Source organism: Paroedura picta, chromosome 6 (genome assembly GCF_049243985.1).
Source record: "Paroedura picta isolate Pp20150507F chromosome 6, Ppicta_v3.0, whole genome shotgun sequence".
In the NCBI taxonomy this organism is placed as follows: domain Eukaryota; kingdom Metazoa; phylum Chordata; class Lepidosauria; order Squamata; family Gekkonidae; genus Paroedura; species Paroedura picta.
Genome location: NC_135374.1, coordinates 67,992,381 through 68,005,623, shown reverse-complemented (window position 1 = coordinate 68,005,623; position 13,243 = coordinate 67,992,381). Strand labels below are relative to the sequence as shown.

Genomic DNA, 13,243 nt, shown 5'->3' with positions numbered 1-13,243 from the left:
ATTTACGCTTGTATTTATCGACCAACATTGCTGAACAGTCAGCTTGTGGTGATTCACAATGAGGTCCACAAGGACCATTACGATAAAAACATAAAATCACATAAAACACAAACAACAATATCCATCAACAGCAATGGCGGAAGACCTAACTATTTCCTCCCCGCTACCCACCCCTGGCCAATGACAACAGGCCCCGGAAGTCCACAGAAAAATCACCATCGCCCATTAGGCGCAGATAGGAGAAAATGTTCAACAAAAACCCTGTGTTTATGAAACCTGCACTTAAAGAAAACCTTGTTGCCATGATATAATATATAATGGTAATTTTTTAAAATGACAAACCCAAGGTAATTCATAAGCACTATTAAAAAAAACGAACAGAGATGACATAACTACATAAAGGGCCCATCATTTATCATCACTGATTACATTATGTACCTGTCTGAGAGAAACTGAGGTTTAATCAATCACTCTGGAAAGTGAGGCTTAGACACCTGAATAGCTTTCAGCTCTATGTATGACCCTGCTGCACTGTGGAAGAGAGAAATCAGTAATACAAAGATCTGCTACATTGTTAGGCAACCCAGCCAGGGATTGATACTAAATATCTTTCTTTGGTGAATATATGTTTCAAGTCTCATGCTTTGGGCTGGCAGGGGGGCATGTTTTTCAGTATCAGACTAACCTAGCAATGCACAAATATGCTTTTTTCCCCCTGCTAGAAACAGTCCCCCCATTAACCATTACTTAAATATGTAAAATATAAAGGTACAAGCACTACTCCTATAATTTTGAAGGGTTTTAACTCAACAGTGATTTTAAAAAATCAGATTTTTAAGCTATCTTTTAGAAATATTGGGTCCATAGCTCCAGTCTTCTGATTTAAGTATGCACAGATGGGATGAGGTTGAGAATTAGATACATTGATAATTACTTGTAAGGGATACAGAAGTATGTGTAACTGCTGATGAATGTGCAGCAGGAGACCCAGAACTCTTCATGTTAAGATTGCTGCACATTGATGATGTAAGCCATTTTAGGACACCAATGGTGCAAAAAATAGGGTATACGTATATCTAAATAAACTATAAATAAACCTACACAGGTGTTGCTAGGCAAACACAAAAATACTACCAGACTTCACCACTTAGTTTCTGCCAGTAAAAAGGGACTGCAGCAACCATTGGATAAAATACTACCATGCAACTTGAAATGACTCTTCCAGATTTGGCTGCTTGCTACCATTCAACAGCAGCTGCCCAACAAAAGCCAAAGTGGTGTAGTAGGTAGCATTTCAAAGTATGATCTGGGAGACCCAAGCTTGGATCCCCATTATGCCATGGAGACTCGAGTGACCTTGAGCCAGTCACATACACTCAGCCTAACCTTCCTCAAAAGGTTGTTGTGAGGATAAAATGGAGGAGGATATATGCTCTTTCAGGTGCACATTATAGATAAATGGCATAAATTAAATAAATATGTAAGTATAAAGGTAAAGGTAAAGGTATCCCCTGTGCAAGCACCAGGTCATGTCTGACCCTTGGGGTGACACCCTCTAACGTTTTCATGGCAGACTCAATACGGGGTGGTTTGCCAGTGCCTTCCCCAGTCATTACCGTTTACCCCCCAGCAAGCAGGGTACTCATTTTACCGACCTCGGAAGGATGGAAGGCTGAGTCAACCTTGAGCCAGCTGCTGGGATTGAACTCCCAGCCTCATGGGCAGATATTCAGACTGCATGTCTGCTGCCTTACCACTCTGCACCACAAGAGGCCCTTATTTAAGTATAGCTCATATTTATAGCTATAAATAAAGGAGGAGGAAAGAGGAAATAATTTTGGGAGGAAAATACAGGGGAACATGAAGCCATCTCCCTCATAAGGCCTTGTGGGTTTCTCATCGTGCAAATAGGCCTGACCCCAACCCAGCCAGCACTGCATAACTGAGACTGGCTCCGGCTGAGCTGCTACCATGCAGTTTGGCCCAGCACTAGCCCAGCTGGTCCTGCACCATTCAGCCACAGTTTTCCTCTGAAAAGGCTGCCACTGGAGAGAAAGAAAGAAAGAAAGAAAGCTGAAGACAGAGAGGTAGATAAAGGTAGGTTGGCTGGAGAGTGGGGAAGGTAGTAGGAATCAAGAAAAGGGAAAGACTATGCACACTTTCAGAGAAAGGAAAGAGGAAATAGTGGGAGAGGGCATAATGAGATGCCCTCCCCACTAAGATCTAGAGGGTCCCTCACTTGTATACTCTAATCTCCTCTTATGTTTCCAGCACTGCTTGTCAAGTTGTGGTATAATCTTCTGATATTTAGAACCACATTCAGCGTTTGTTGGAGACTGGAGTAGCTATTATTTGCAGCAAGGTTTTGCTTAAACACAGTAATTATCAACAGCAAAGTGATTAGTATATTACAAAAGCATTAACCTAGCCCTTAATTGGATCTAAAATATATTTGAATTGATTTTATGATTTCTAAAATAAGCATTTTCCAGTAAAAATGATATATCTGGATATGGCTGGGATGAAAAATTAGTACTATTATGCAACATGTGTGGAATGGGGAAGAATGAGAAGACACATGGAGAAGAAAGAAGAACGCCAACAACAACAAATTAGTCATACTATCAGAGGAAAACTTTGTGCTTTCATTAGACTATGAGGTCGAATTTTTATATGGAAGGGCAATTTTCCCCTCCAAATTTACATTTTTAGATATAGCCATTGATTTTTCTTATTCTTGTTTTTTCCCTTTTAAAAGGAGTTCGCTTTCATTTCTCTCCATAGACAAATAAATGCACCCTCTGTAACTTCAGCCCTTGTAGATGTTTAATGTCATATACCACAAGGGATACTCTAGCTGGAAGACAGAAATGTTTGGGGAAACATTGAATCATAGAGTCATAGAATAATAGACTTGGAAGGTACTTTATGGGTCATCTAGTCCAACCCCCTGCACTATGCAGGACACTCACAACCCTATTGCTCATCCACTGTAACCTGCCACCCCCTTGAGCCTTCACAGAATCAGCCTCTCTGTCAGATGGCTATCCAGCCTCTGTTTAAAAATTTCCAAAGATGGAGAACCTACCACCTCCCAAGGAAGCCTGTTCCACTGAGAAACCGCTCTGTCCGGAACTTCTTCCAGAGGTTGAGACAGAATTTCTTTTGAATTAATTTCATCCCATTCATTCTGGACTGTCCCTCCGGGGCAAGAGAGAACAACTCTGCTCCATCCTCTATATGGCAGCCTTTTAAATACTTGAAGATGGTTATCAAATCCCCTCTCAGTCATCTCCTCTCCAGGCTAAACAGACCAAGCTCCCCCACAACCTTTCTTCATATGTCTTGGTCTCCAAAACCCTCATCAACTTTGTTGCTTTCTTTTGAGTACCTACGGAATACAATCCTGAAATGTGACAGTTCCCTTTCTGCCCCTCATCTTATCAAGTCTCTCCTTGATCAAAAAAAGAAGGGTCGCACCACCTATTCCTCTATGTGTTACTGGACAGGATCTAAGTTAGTTCCTGATTAGCATCTAAATTTCTGGATCTCCTCTCTGCAAAAATGGGAGCTGTCCTGTATCTAAGAATGTTAGACAGAAGATGCCAGTGTTTGATATATATTATATAAGGAAGTCCAACAAAATTTTGATTTTCCCCATGATTACTACTTTGGGTGTTTGTTCATTTGTGAAATATCTCCTTATTTTTAAAAAGCCCTCTCTCTCTTTTGGTGCCGCTGCTATGCTGGCACCCAGGTATGCCCTTAGCATGCCCACTGGGTAAACAAGCATTACAATACATCCTTATTACCTGTGCAAAGTATGACTGAAGCAGCACTTATGGAATCAATTCATTCCCATATTTCCCCCTCCCCAGCAGCCTCTGAAATGTTGATGCTGGAGCTAACACAGTACCTACATGGACAATAAAAAGGAATCAGCTGGCTGTTCTTCCTGTACCAAAAGAATTGCTTATGTCAGCATAAACACCACTGAAAGAGGTTGAAAAGGAAAACAAACTCAGGTAATTCCCCTCCTTATTGTAGCCTTTTGGAATCTGTAGCTTTTTATCCCTGGGTGTCTTACAATTTCCAGTATTAGCACTTCTGTGGAAAATCGAAAGAAGGGAGAGGACAAGACTGCACCAAGGATGCCTTTGTATTTGTACTTGATAGAATGTAAGCCATTGCTCTATTCATTGTCTTTTAAGTTCAAATAGTCTAACGATAACTTGAGTTCTATAATCTTTCTCTTTTAGAAGGCCTATAGCTACCTTGGTACAGTGAGCAGGTTATTTTTTAAAGAGGCATATGGCAGCAGTTCCACTACAATAGGACTAAACTCTGAAATGGTTTCAGGTATTCACTTCAAACCTTCATTACCTAAGTTAGAAACTTCCTGGCCTCTGTGCACTTTACAGATCTAAATAAGAGGTCAACAAGACCAAAATTATTTTTCATATATATGTGTCGAAAGTAAGGTCATCCTATTTTTTTCTGAAGAAAAAAAGAACTTTACAAAAGGATTGTCAGCATAACAAATTACAATGTTCACTAGAGAACAGAAAGGATAAGGAAAAAAGAGAAATACTTTCAAGTGTAATAAGGTTACTGTCTGCTCTTTCTAACATGAAAAGGCTGAGTCAAACTTACACTATGGGTCCTCTATCTATTTAAGTATAATGATTCCGACTTTATAATACCTCTTTTGAGAACATTAGTGCTCTTCACCACTATCAAACACCCACTAGCCGATTATAGCACTACCAGTGCAATTGCTTCACTTTTGTACTCTAGAACAGCCTATTCTATCGAACCTGATAACTTCAGCTTTGCCATGCTTTGAAGAATCCTCTACACTGGCAGTCGTGAGATAGCTGTTAACTGTCCATCTCACATATACAGATGTGAGAAGCAAACTCATTTTAGAAAATCAATCATGTCCAAAGACATCCTTTGAAAGTGAAGCTAAGATTTCATTTCTCTGTGTGTGCTGCTGTACAATATCTCCCTCCCCCCGCCCCCTGAGTTCCTTTGGCTTTTTGAAGTCAAAGGTGCAAATGTAATTCAGCCATCCTGATATTAAAAGCTATATCTCACAGTTAATGGAGGCATTCTCCTCAGCACTTTCAAGAAGTAGCTCTGGAAGAAAATTAAGTAAAGTTCCTTTGTTTGATCCAAAGTTCCTCACACCAATGGCAACAAACAATGACCCAAGTTTGTAGGACAACTGTCAAAGCCCAGAAATTTTTCATAATAATACAGTCTTCCTTAGTGATGTAATCCTAAACCCAGGTAAAGTCATCAAGCTACCTCTGAGCCTTTGTTAAAAGACATGAATCAGGTCAGCCACTCAGGTAATTAACCACTTTGTCTACAACATCCCACCATCGCCTGCCTATCTCACTTGGTACTAGAGTTGTTAAACTAAATTATAATTTATCTTTATCTAATTTCTTTCTGAAATCCAAAAATTCATTTCTTTCCCACAAGAATCAGGGCTTAAGAGAATTTGAAGAAAGCAAATCCTGCAAAATTTCAGAATTTCACTCTGTAGGTGCTCAAAGGCAGGCCATGTAATCCCATTGTCTATCCTCCATCAAAGCACCACCTTGTAGTATATATATGTAATATAAAACAAGCAAAGGCTGAAGTTACAAAAGTCCACATCGATTTTACTTCAAAAGAGATCAACAAGAAATATCTCTTTAAAAAGAGAAAAAAAGAGAATAAGAAAAATCAATGGCTTATATCTAAAAGAGTGAATTTTGGAAAAAAAAAAATTCTCCTCCCCATAGCAATGCTACTTTGGTACCCAACTTCCACTTCTTCGTTTTGACTGTTTTGCAGTATTTTGGCCATTCTCTTCTTATATTTTGAAAAATCCAGAAACATCAATAGGAAGCTATAACTTGCACTTTAGTTCAATGTCCTCACAGAACCTAATTCTGTACTAAATGTCACCAATCAGCCCCAACCCCTCAGGAGCCCAGGTAAATCTTGGTGCATCTCAAGACATCCATTTCCAACAGTGTGGAAAATGCAGGGGAGACATGGAGGTGGCTTGGAACCTTAAGAGAACAGAGATTGAAAGGGAGACAGAGAGGGAGGACTACCCAAGTTCCAGAACAAAGCCTGCGGAAAAGTCTTGGTCATGCACAGCAATCACCTTGCAGGTGAAAGGTGGATAGCCTCTTAGCCCTGGAACAAAGAGAAGGCAAAAACTCCAGAACAAAGCCTCTAGAAAGACCACACACAACATCACCAGCAATGTGAGCAAAAAGCACCCCATGACTCTGGCACCCCATGACCAAAGAGCATCCACCCAAACCATGCATATTCAATGACATCAATGGATGTCACTGTGACTTGAACCTACTGCTAAAGTATTATACCCATGAAGGTTTGGCCATGTACTGCCATGTTCTTGCCAGCAGGGCAGGTGAAAGGCTGGCTTGAAGCCCTAAGTACACCTAACACCCAGCAGGATAGAGTGGACCAAAATTGGAATGGGATGAGTTGGTCATACATTGCTATCATCTTACTGGTAGGCTGAGTGAAAGGAGCAGGCTTTGGACTATGGAGCCAGGGAACAAACGGTGCTATGAAAATGAAGACCTGCTGATTGGATTCTTGAGAAGCTATAATAATAATAACAACCTTGTTTTTCTAGTTCACCCTTCCAATACAGTTCAGGGCAGGTTAGCCATGTCCTGCTATCCTTGCTAGTGATATGAGTGAAATGGGATGGGCCTGGAACCATGGAACAAAGGGAGAACCTTCCCAACTCCCCAACACCCTATATTGTGCCCCCCTGACACACAATATAAGAAGGATATGGTCACTTGCTGCCTCCAATGTACACCCCAGAAGGCCATGCCCTGCAATCACATTACCAGTGGTATGAGTGAAAGAGGATAGTCCTGGAGCCTTAAGACAAAGGGAGGACCTCCTGACACCCAGTGTCAAGCCCTCACCCAGAATCTGGCTTGCTGCTGAAGGAAGAGCCAGTAACTCAGATCTCTGATCCACATTTAACACTCTGGAAATATTGGCCATGCTCTCCAATCACCTTGCCAGTGAAAGGGGATAGGCAAGAAACACTGGAACAACAATAAGGCTCCCCAAGCTTATAGACACAATATGTCATGTTCCTTACTCAGGCTCTGGCCTGCAACTGGTATGAAAACTCAGATGTGTATTCTAGTCTGCAACTTGGTCCATGTATAACCATCCACCTCAGCAAATACCTCTAGTCTATACATTAATGGATAGATATGTAAAGCTGGCAGAGGGCCACCCCTCAAGTCTAAAAAGACAGGTAATGAAGGACAGAAAGGCAGATCAGATATCCTCAGATTTTTTGTGGGGGTTCCCTAAAATTACCATACAACAGCTTGGCAGAAATCCCAGTCAGACACCACAAGGAAGGAAAGTATGCCCACAACACTCCAAGTCCCAGTCCCCTTTACTCAGGCCCAAACACAAAAATTCCTTGGTCACTGCCCATCCTCAGGTGACAGAATTTTCTGGATGGTCCCTGGCCATTAGCAGAACACACTGTACAGGTAAGAGATCATCTATTGTGACTGTGGATTCTATAAATGGATGGAAAGGGGTAGTCAAATGGGAATTTGCCCTGTATAGGAAGATGTTTGTAAATGTGGTTGTTTACTGAGGTGGATGTCATTCCATGAGGTAGGTATTGTGCTATGAAGTAGATGATGGTTGGGTTGGCAGTGGGGCAAAGGACACTGGGCAAGGATGCACCAGAGGAGAGCGTACCACAGATATGGAGAAATTCTCAGGCAGTTAGTCTTATTGATAGTTCCCATTTCTTGTAATAAGCTGAGACTCCTATTTGACACATTTCATCCTCAAAAAAGAGATGAACAATTTTTTGTGGATATTTTACCTTGTCTTGCTTGTAAGCCTAAAGTTAATTACAGATTCCTTGTTTAGACCAATTGCTTCAATATTGATGACATCATCAACTTCTGGTTCAGTAGCAACTAGCAATAATGGAAACTTCCAGATGCCTCCTGTGATGCACTGAACAATCAGTGTTGCTGGATTCCTTCAAAATTAAGTTTAAAATATTCATTACAATGGGAAATATAATGAAATGCAAGTCAAATCAATCAATGTCCGTCAGTGTTACATAAGCCTATATTCCTGTTGAACTGTAATGTATTACAGAGGTGGCTAAAGTTCAATTGTAAATATTATTTTTAGACAGTGTAGTATATTCAGTCATACTTGTTCAGCACTCCACAATGGAATGACACCTTGAGTTATCATGTTGCTGATTGGAAAACTATTTACAATATGACAACAACATGAGACTTGGTAACTGAGATGTAATTTGTTTTCAGACAAATGTAAAATCCTGTCAAATGAAATGACAACTCTCAGTGTTGATGAGGTTTTATTCGTAAGAAAGTTCAAAATACAAAGAACAAATACTTCTCCATTAAATTATCTGTTTAAAAGTGTTTGTCAAAACGACTCATTTTCACAAAATGCTGGAACTGAGGATGGCCTGTCCAAGACTATCCAGTAATTCCTTGGCTGTTTAGGTACCACCTCTTAGGTACAAGTTCAACTTTATGTAAACTCTCCCAACTAATTTTTTTTTCACTTTGCAGTTTTCTTCTCTCATTGGTACAGGAGAGGTGCCAAGTACTCATTTTCCCATAATGAGAAGCAACATACTTTCAAGAACATTTAACTCTGCTTAGATTGATGCTTGTAACTGATTATATACCCATCAGATACATAATGACCACAATCAGTTAGATCCAAAATAAAAAACATAGAAATAAAAACAATGATTCTATCAGCGTTTAAGAGCATATGGCCTTAAAAAATTCAAACAGATTTTCACAATTGCATCGATGGAAAGGACAGCCTTAGCCACTTTGCATGTACACGGCCATATTGTCATCTCTTGTACTAAATGAGAGTATTTTTATAGCCAGAGAACTCTGGAACGAATCAGTACTTCTGCACCTAGGAGTTGCTGGGGTTGGTGCCACTTCTATGAAATTATGACATTGTTTTTAGAAGGTTCCTAAACATGCACATACTTCATTGGTTTGTTAGGAGCAAACACTATATTGAAGACGAGGGTCACAATTCCAGTTTTTGGATCCCGTTCTCTCTCTACCAGGTTTATAACTACTGCAGACTTTAGCTGAGATTCCACTCTTTCAGATTCAAACTCTATGTTGTACAAAAGTTCATCTGCTGTAAGGAACCCTAAAAATATAATGTACATATAGCATTAATACACATATGACTTTGGAATTCTACAGTAGATTCTAATACCAGAAAATACGTTTTAAAGATTTGAATTTTAAAGCTTATTTTTGTAACAGGAAGGCCAGTTTACAATGAACAGTCAGTTCTGAAAACAGTTGCTAAAAAAGGTCAGTCTTAATCCCGTGCAAATTTCTTAAACACAAACTTTAAATCTCATAAAGTCCGCAGGATTCTGACCTGCACACATATTTCTGAATCATCCATAAGCCAAAGGGGACTTATTTATACTTTAGGTCTGTGACTTATGTACTTCTATTTTCTCTTAATAGTTTCTCATTTCTATAATATTTTATGTGTTACAGTGATCTGTCTCAGATGTTGGTGTGGAAGCATCTAAACATTTTAAATTAATTAACAAACAAATGATCTCTTTTTCTTCTTTCTGCTTCAGCTTCTTTCCAGATTGCAAAGTAATAAATGTGCATGGTATCCTTAGACGTGAATTATTGTTTCTTCCAGAGTTGTCTACACCTTTAAATTCAATAATGCTATTCTATTTCCATTTAATAGTAATTATTTGCAGTCTAGGACACCAAAGGGAAATATTGCAAGACTAGTGCAATAATATGGATTTATGATGGTTATACAAGATGATAAAACAGTGGCTGTGAATCAAGTATTAATACCATGATACATATATCCTGATTAATGGTCAGGGCTTTGCACACTACAAAAAACTCAGTCTCTGTGATCTATTGAATGTTAGCATGTACACTATGAAGGCTTAGTTGGCTTTATTAATTGCACACCCCAGGCAGTACAGTGAGCCATTTGTCAATTAACATGGTCACATTGTTTTGTAAAAGGATGAAGAATGAAACACAGCAGCCACAAAGTATTTCATATGTGTGGTTTTCGTCCATCTCTTCTAAGTTATTTCACTACAGTATTTCTAAAATGTCACACATGAATAACCCATATGGAAAGTTTTAATTCATTTATCCTATATCTGATGCTTTGATGTGAGCCTAAACTTATTATCTTGTTTGTTTATATAGCTGTTACACAGCTACCCAAAGAAGTCATGGCTTGAGATACCTCCGTGCCTACATTAACTATTGCAAGAACAACTTATTTCAAATAAAGTATGACAAATCCAAAATAATGTGTGTTTTTTTGCTACTAGGAGGCATAAATATATATGGAAAATAGGGTCAAATGAGATCCAGCAAACCCATTTTAAATATGTGGGCATAACCTTTTCCTATAACAATTGGGTAGAGCACAGGAGATCTGCCAGAAAATCTATTAAAAGTTTCTGCTATCTAAATTCTTTCATTGTAAAGGTAATAAGTATCTACCAGCTGTAATGACAGTGCTCAAATCAAAAATATTGCCTTGTCTCCTCTATGGGGTCCCAGTGTAGATTGAGGCAACAAATGGAGATCTTGAAAAATTACAAGCCTCTTTCTTGCTGTCAATGCTCAGAGTGCCTGACTGTGCAATAAAACCCTGGCTGCAGAATTTGGTCATCACCTGATTGCAACAAGAGCGTGGAAACAAACTTTTAAGTACTGGCTTGGGTTGTACTTTAAGACCTGCCAGGGGAGTCTGGTTTCTAATCTACTGGAAGAACTCTCTGTTTCTAACTGGTCAGCATCACTCCAACAGAAAATGTCAACGATGGGATTCGATCTATCATTTCTCATTGGTCATGATAAGAAATCAATATTGCTGCAGATAATCTGTAGACTGGAGGATCTGGAAATTCAGTTTTGGAGATCTGAGGCAGTTAGTTCATGTTCACCTAATCACTGGAGAATAACAACAGACCATACACATCCCCATCTTTGCACATTAGAGAATTCACTATCAAGAAGAGTTTTTTTGCTAGCCAGAATGAACATCTTTCCTTCTAATTTAACGAAAGGCAGATTTAATAAGATCCCTGTGCCTGCATGGGTGTCCCACTGGATCATTTGACTTTGAGAGTAGTTGTCCAGCTTGGAGAGTATCTTTATGCAAGGCTAATATAGTATCCATCTAGACAGGAAACATTACATTGGAATAGCACTAAATGAGAAGGACCCTGCTAAGATGCATGCGATTGCACTGATCTTAGCCCAGATTTTAGTTGCCAGCTTGGAATGGATGAAAGCTACAACTGCTGTAACTGAACTTTTATGTCTGTAATTGTTTTGCAAACCTGGTTCACACGTTTGTACTGCATTTTATTTGTTTATTCTTTCCTTCTGTAATGCCAATAAAGGCTTTGTTGTTGTTGCTGTTATGTAGCTATTTCCAGTAGGAGGTGAACACATCAGATAGAACTAGCCATTCTGAAATAATGGATTAAAACTTAACAGTAAATGCAGGGTGTTGAGGTGAGATTGCCATTTTCTGTGGGTAAGGCAAAACTCTTTGGGGGAGCCTTTGGGTTAAAATATTTTAGAACATTCTTGGAATCAAAGTCTTATCTCCTCTGTGGTATGCATATCACATCATTAAGATATGGATACCATTTTTGCCTCATTCAAACTTATCTGTTGCTAATTGTGGAGCTGAAATGGTGCACTCACAGTAGGACAGAGTTGAAGGCTCATAATTATTCCTCAGCAAAAAATTGTCACCACATAGAGATTCTAACATAAAGATGAACTTAGTAGGGGACAGGAAAGATGACATCATTTGGAGCCTACCACAGAGACAAAATTACTACTGCTGAGCAGATGTTTCCTTCAGCAATCAAATCTTTCACTACTACACAGAAAACGTTTATTGTATAGTTCACAGAGTTCAAATATGAAGATGAGCTGCTGTTGGTAATTGTGTTGCATATTCTGTGCTCTTAAGTATGCTGTAGAATTTGTCAATACATTTCTTATAGGATAATATTTGCTTCATTTCCTTGATTTATTTATGGCACCTGCCTTCCTTCACTAATAATAATTTTTTTTCTGAAGGCTTTCTGTTTTATTAACTGCACTATGCTCCTATTAAACACTCTAATTTTAGAATCATAGAAGAATCATAGAATCATAGAGTTGGAAGGGGCCATACAGGCCATCTAGTCCAACCCTCTGCTCAATGCAGAATCAGCCCTAAGCATCCTAAAGCATCCAAGAAAAGTGTGTATCCAACCTTTGCTTGAAGACTGCCAGTGAGGGGGAGCTCACCACCTCCTTAGGCAGCCTATTCCACTGCTGAACTACTCTGACTGTGAAATTTTTTTTCCTGATATCTAGCCTATATCATTGCACTTGTAGTTTAAACCCATTACTGCATGTCCTCTCTTCTGCAGCCAATGGAAACAGCATCCTGCCCTCCTCCAAGTGACAACCTTTTAAATACTTAAAGAGGGCTATCATGTCCCCTCTCAACCTCCTTTTCTCCAGGCTGAACATTCCCAAGTCCCTCAACCTATCTTCATAGGGCTTGGTATTTTAATATACCTGAGGAAATAATAGTTTTGTAAGTGCCAGACAAAAGTATACAGAATCATCTCTCTTTGCTAGTCCTAAAACTGGCTGTAAATGTCCCCAGAAAATCTAATTTAGGGCTGTCTACAACTGGAAAATATAATTAGATTTTCAACAAGTGCTTCAAACCCAAAGATGACTGCATCATCCTTATATAGAAAACATTTTGTGAATATGTAAATATTTTAGCATTTGTGTCTAGGAAGCTGCTTGACACACATGCTGATTATAGCTGTAAGCAAAAAAATATGCATCATCACCACAAAAATAGGAGACTTATGTAACTTTAATCAAATGATAATTGCTTCAGGAATTTATAAACATCGCAGGTGGAATGAAAAGGGGAAATACTGTAGAAAATGCTGGAAGTTATAAATGCTTCACTTGAGAAGCACAAAAAGTCCAGCAATCTAAAACAGAGAACACATTTCTCACATTCATAACTAACAATGGTTAAAAGCCAGTGTGGTTATAAGTCTCAGACCAATAGCTCAAAGACC

At 39.1% G+C, this 13,243-nt stretch overlaps 1 protein-coding gene across 3 annotated transcripts in view; it reads right to left on the bottom strand.

Moving 5' to 3' along the window:
- Positions 1-13,243, bottom strand: part of CFAP47 (cilia and flagella associated protein 47) — a 277,930-nt gene that overhangs the window by 18,549 nt on the left and 246,138 nt on the right. For all 3 annotated transcript variants that reach the window (XM_077342939.1, XM_077342940.1, XM_077342941.1), the window contains exons 61-62: positions 9,090-9,261; positions 7,916-8,077 (exon numbers count right to left, since the gene is read on the bottom strand). In XM_077342939.1, coding sequence (XP_077199054.1) covers positions 7,916-8,077; positions 9,090-9,261 — 334 coding nt within the window. The remainder of the gene's footprint in view (positions 1-7,915; positions 8,078-9,089; positions 9,262-13,243) is intronic.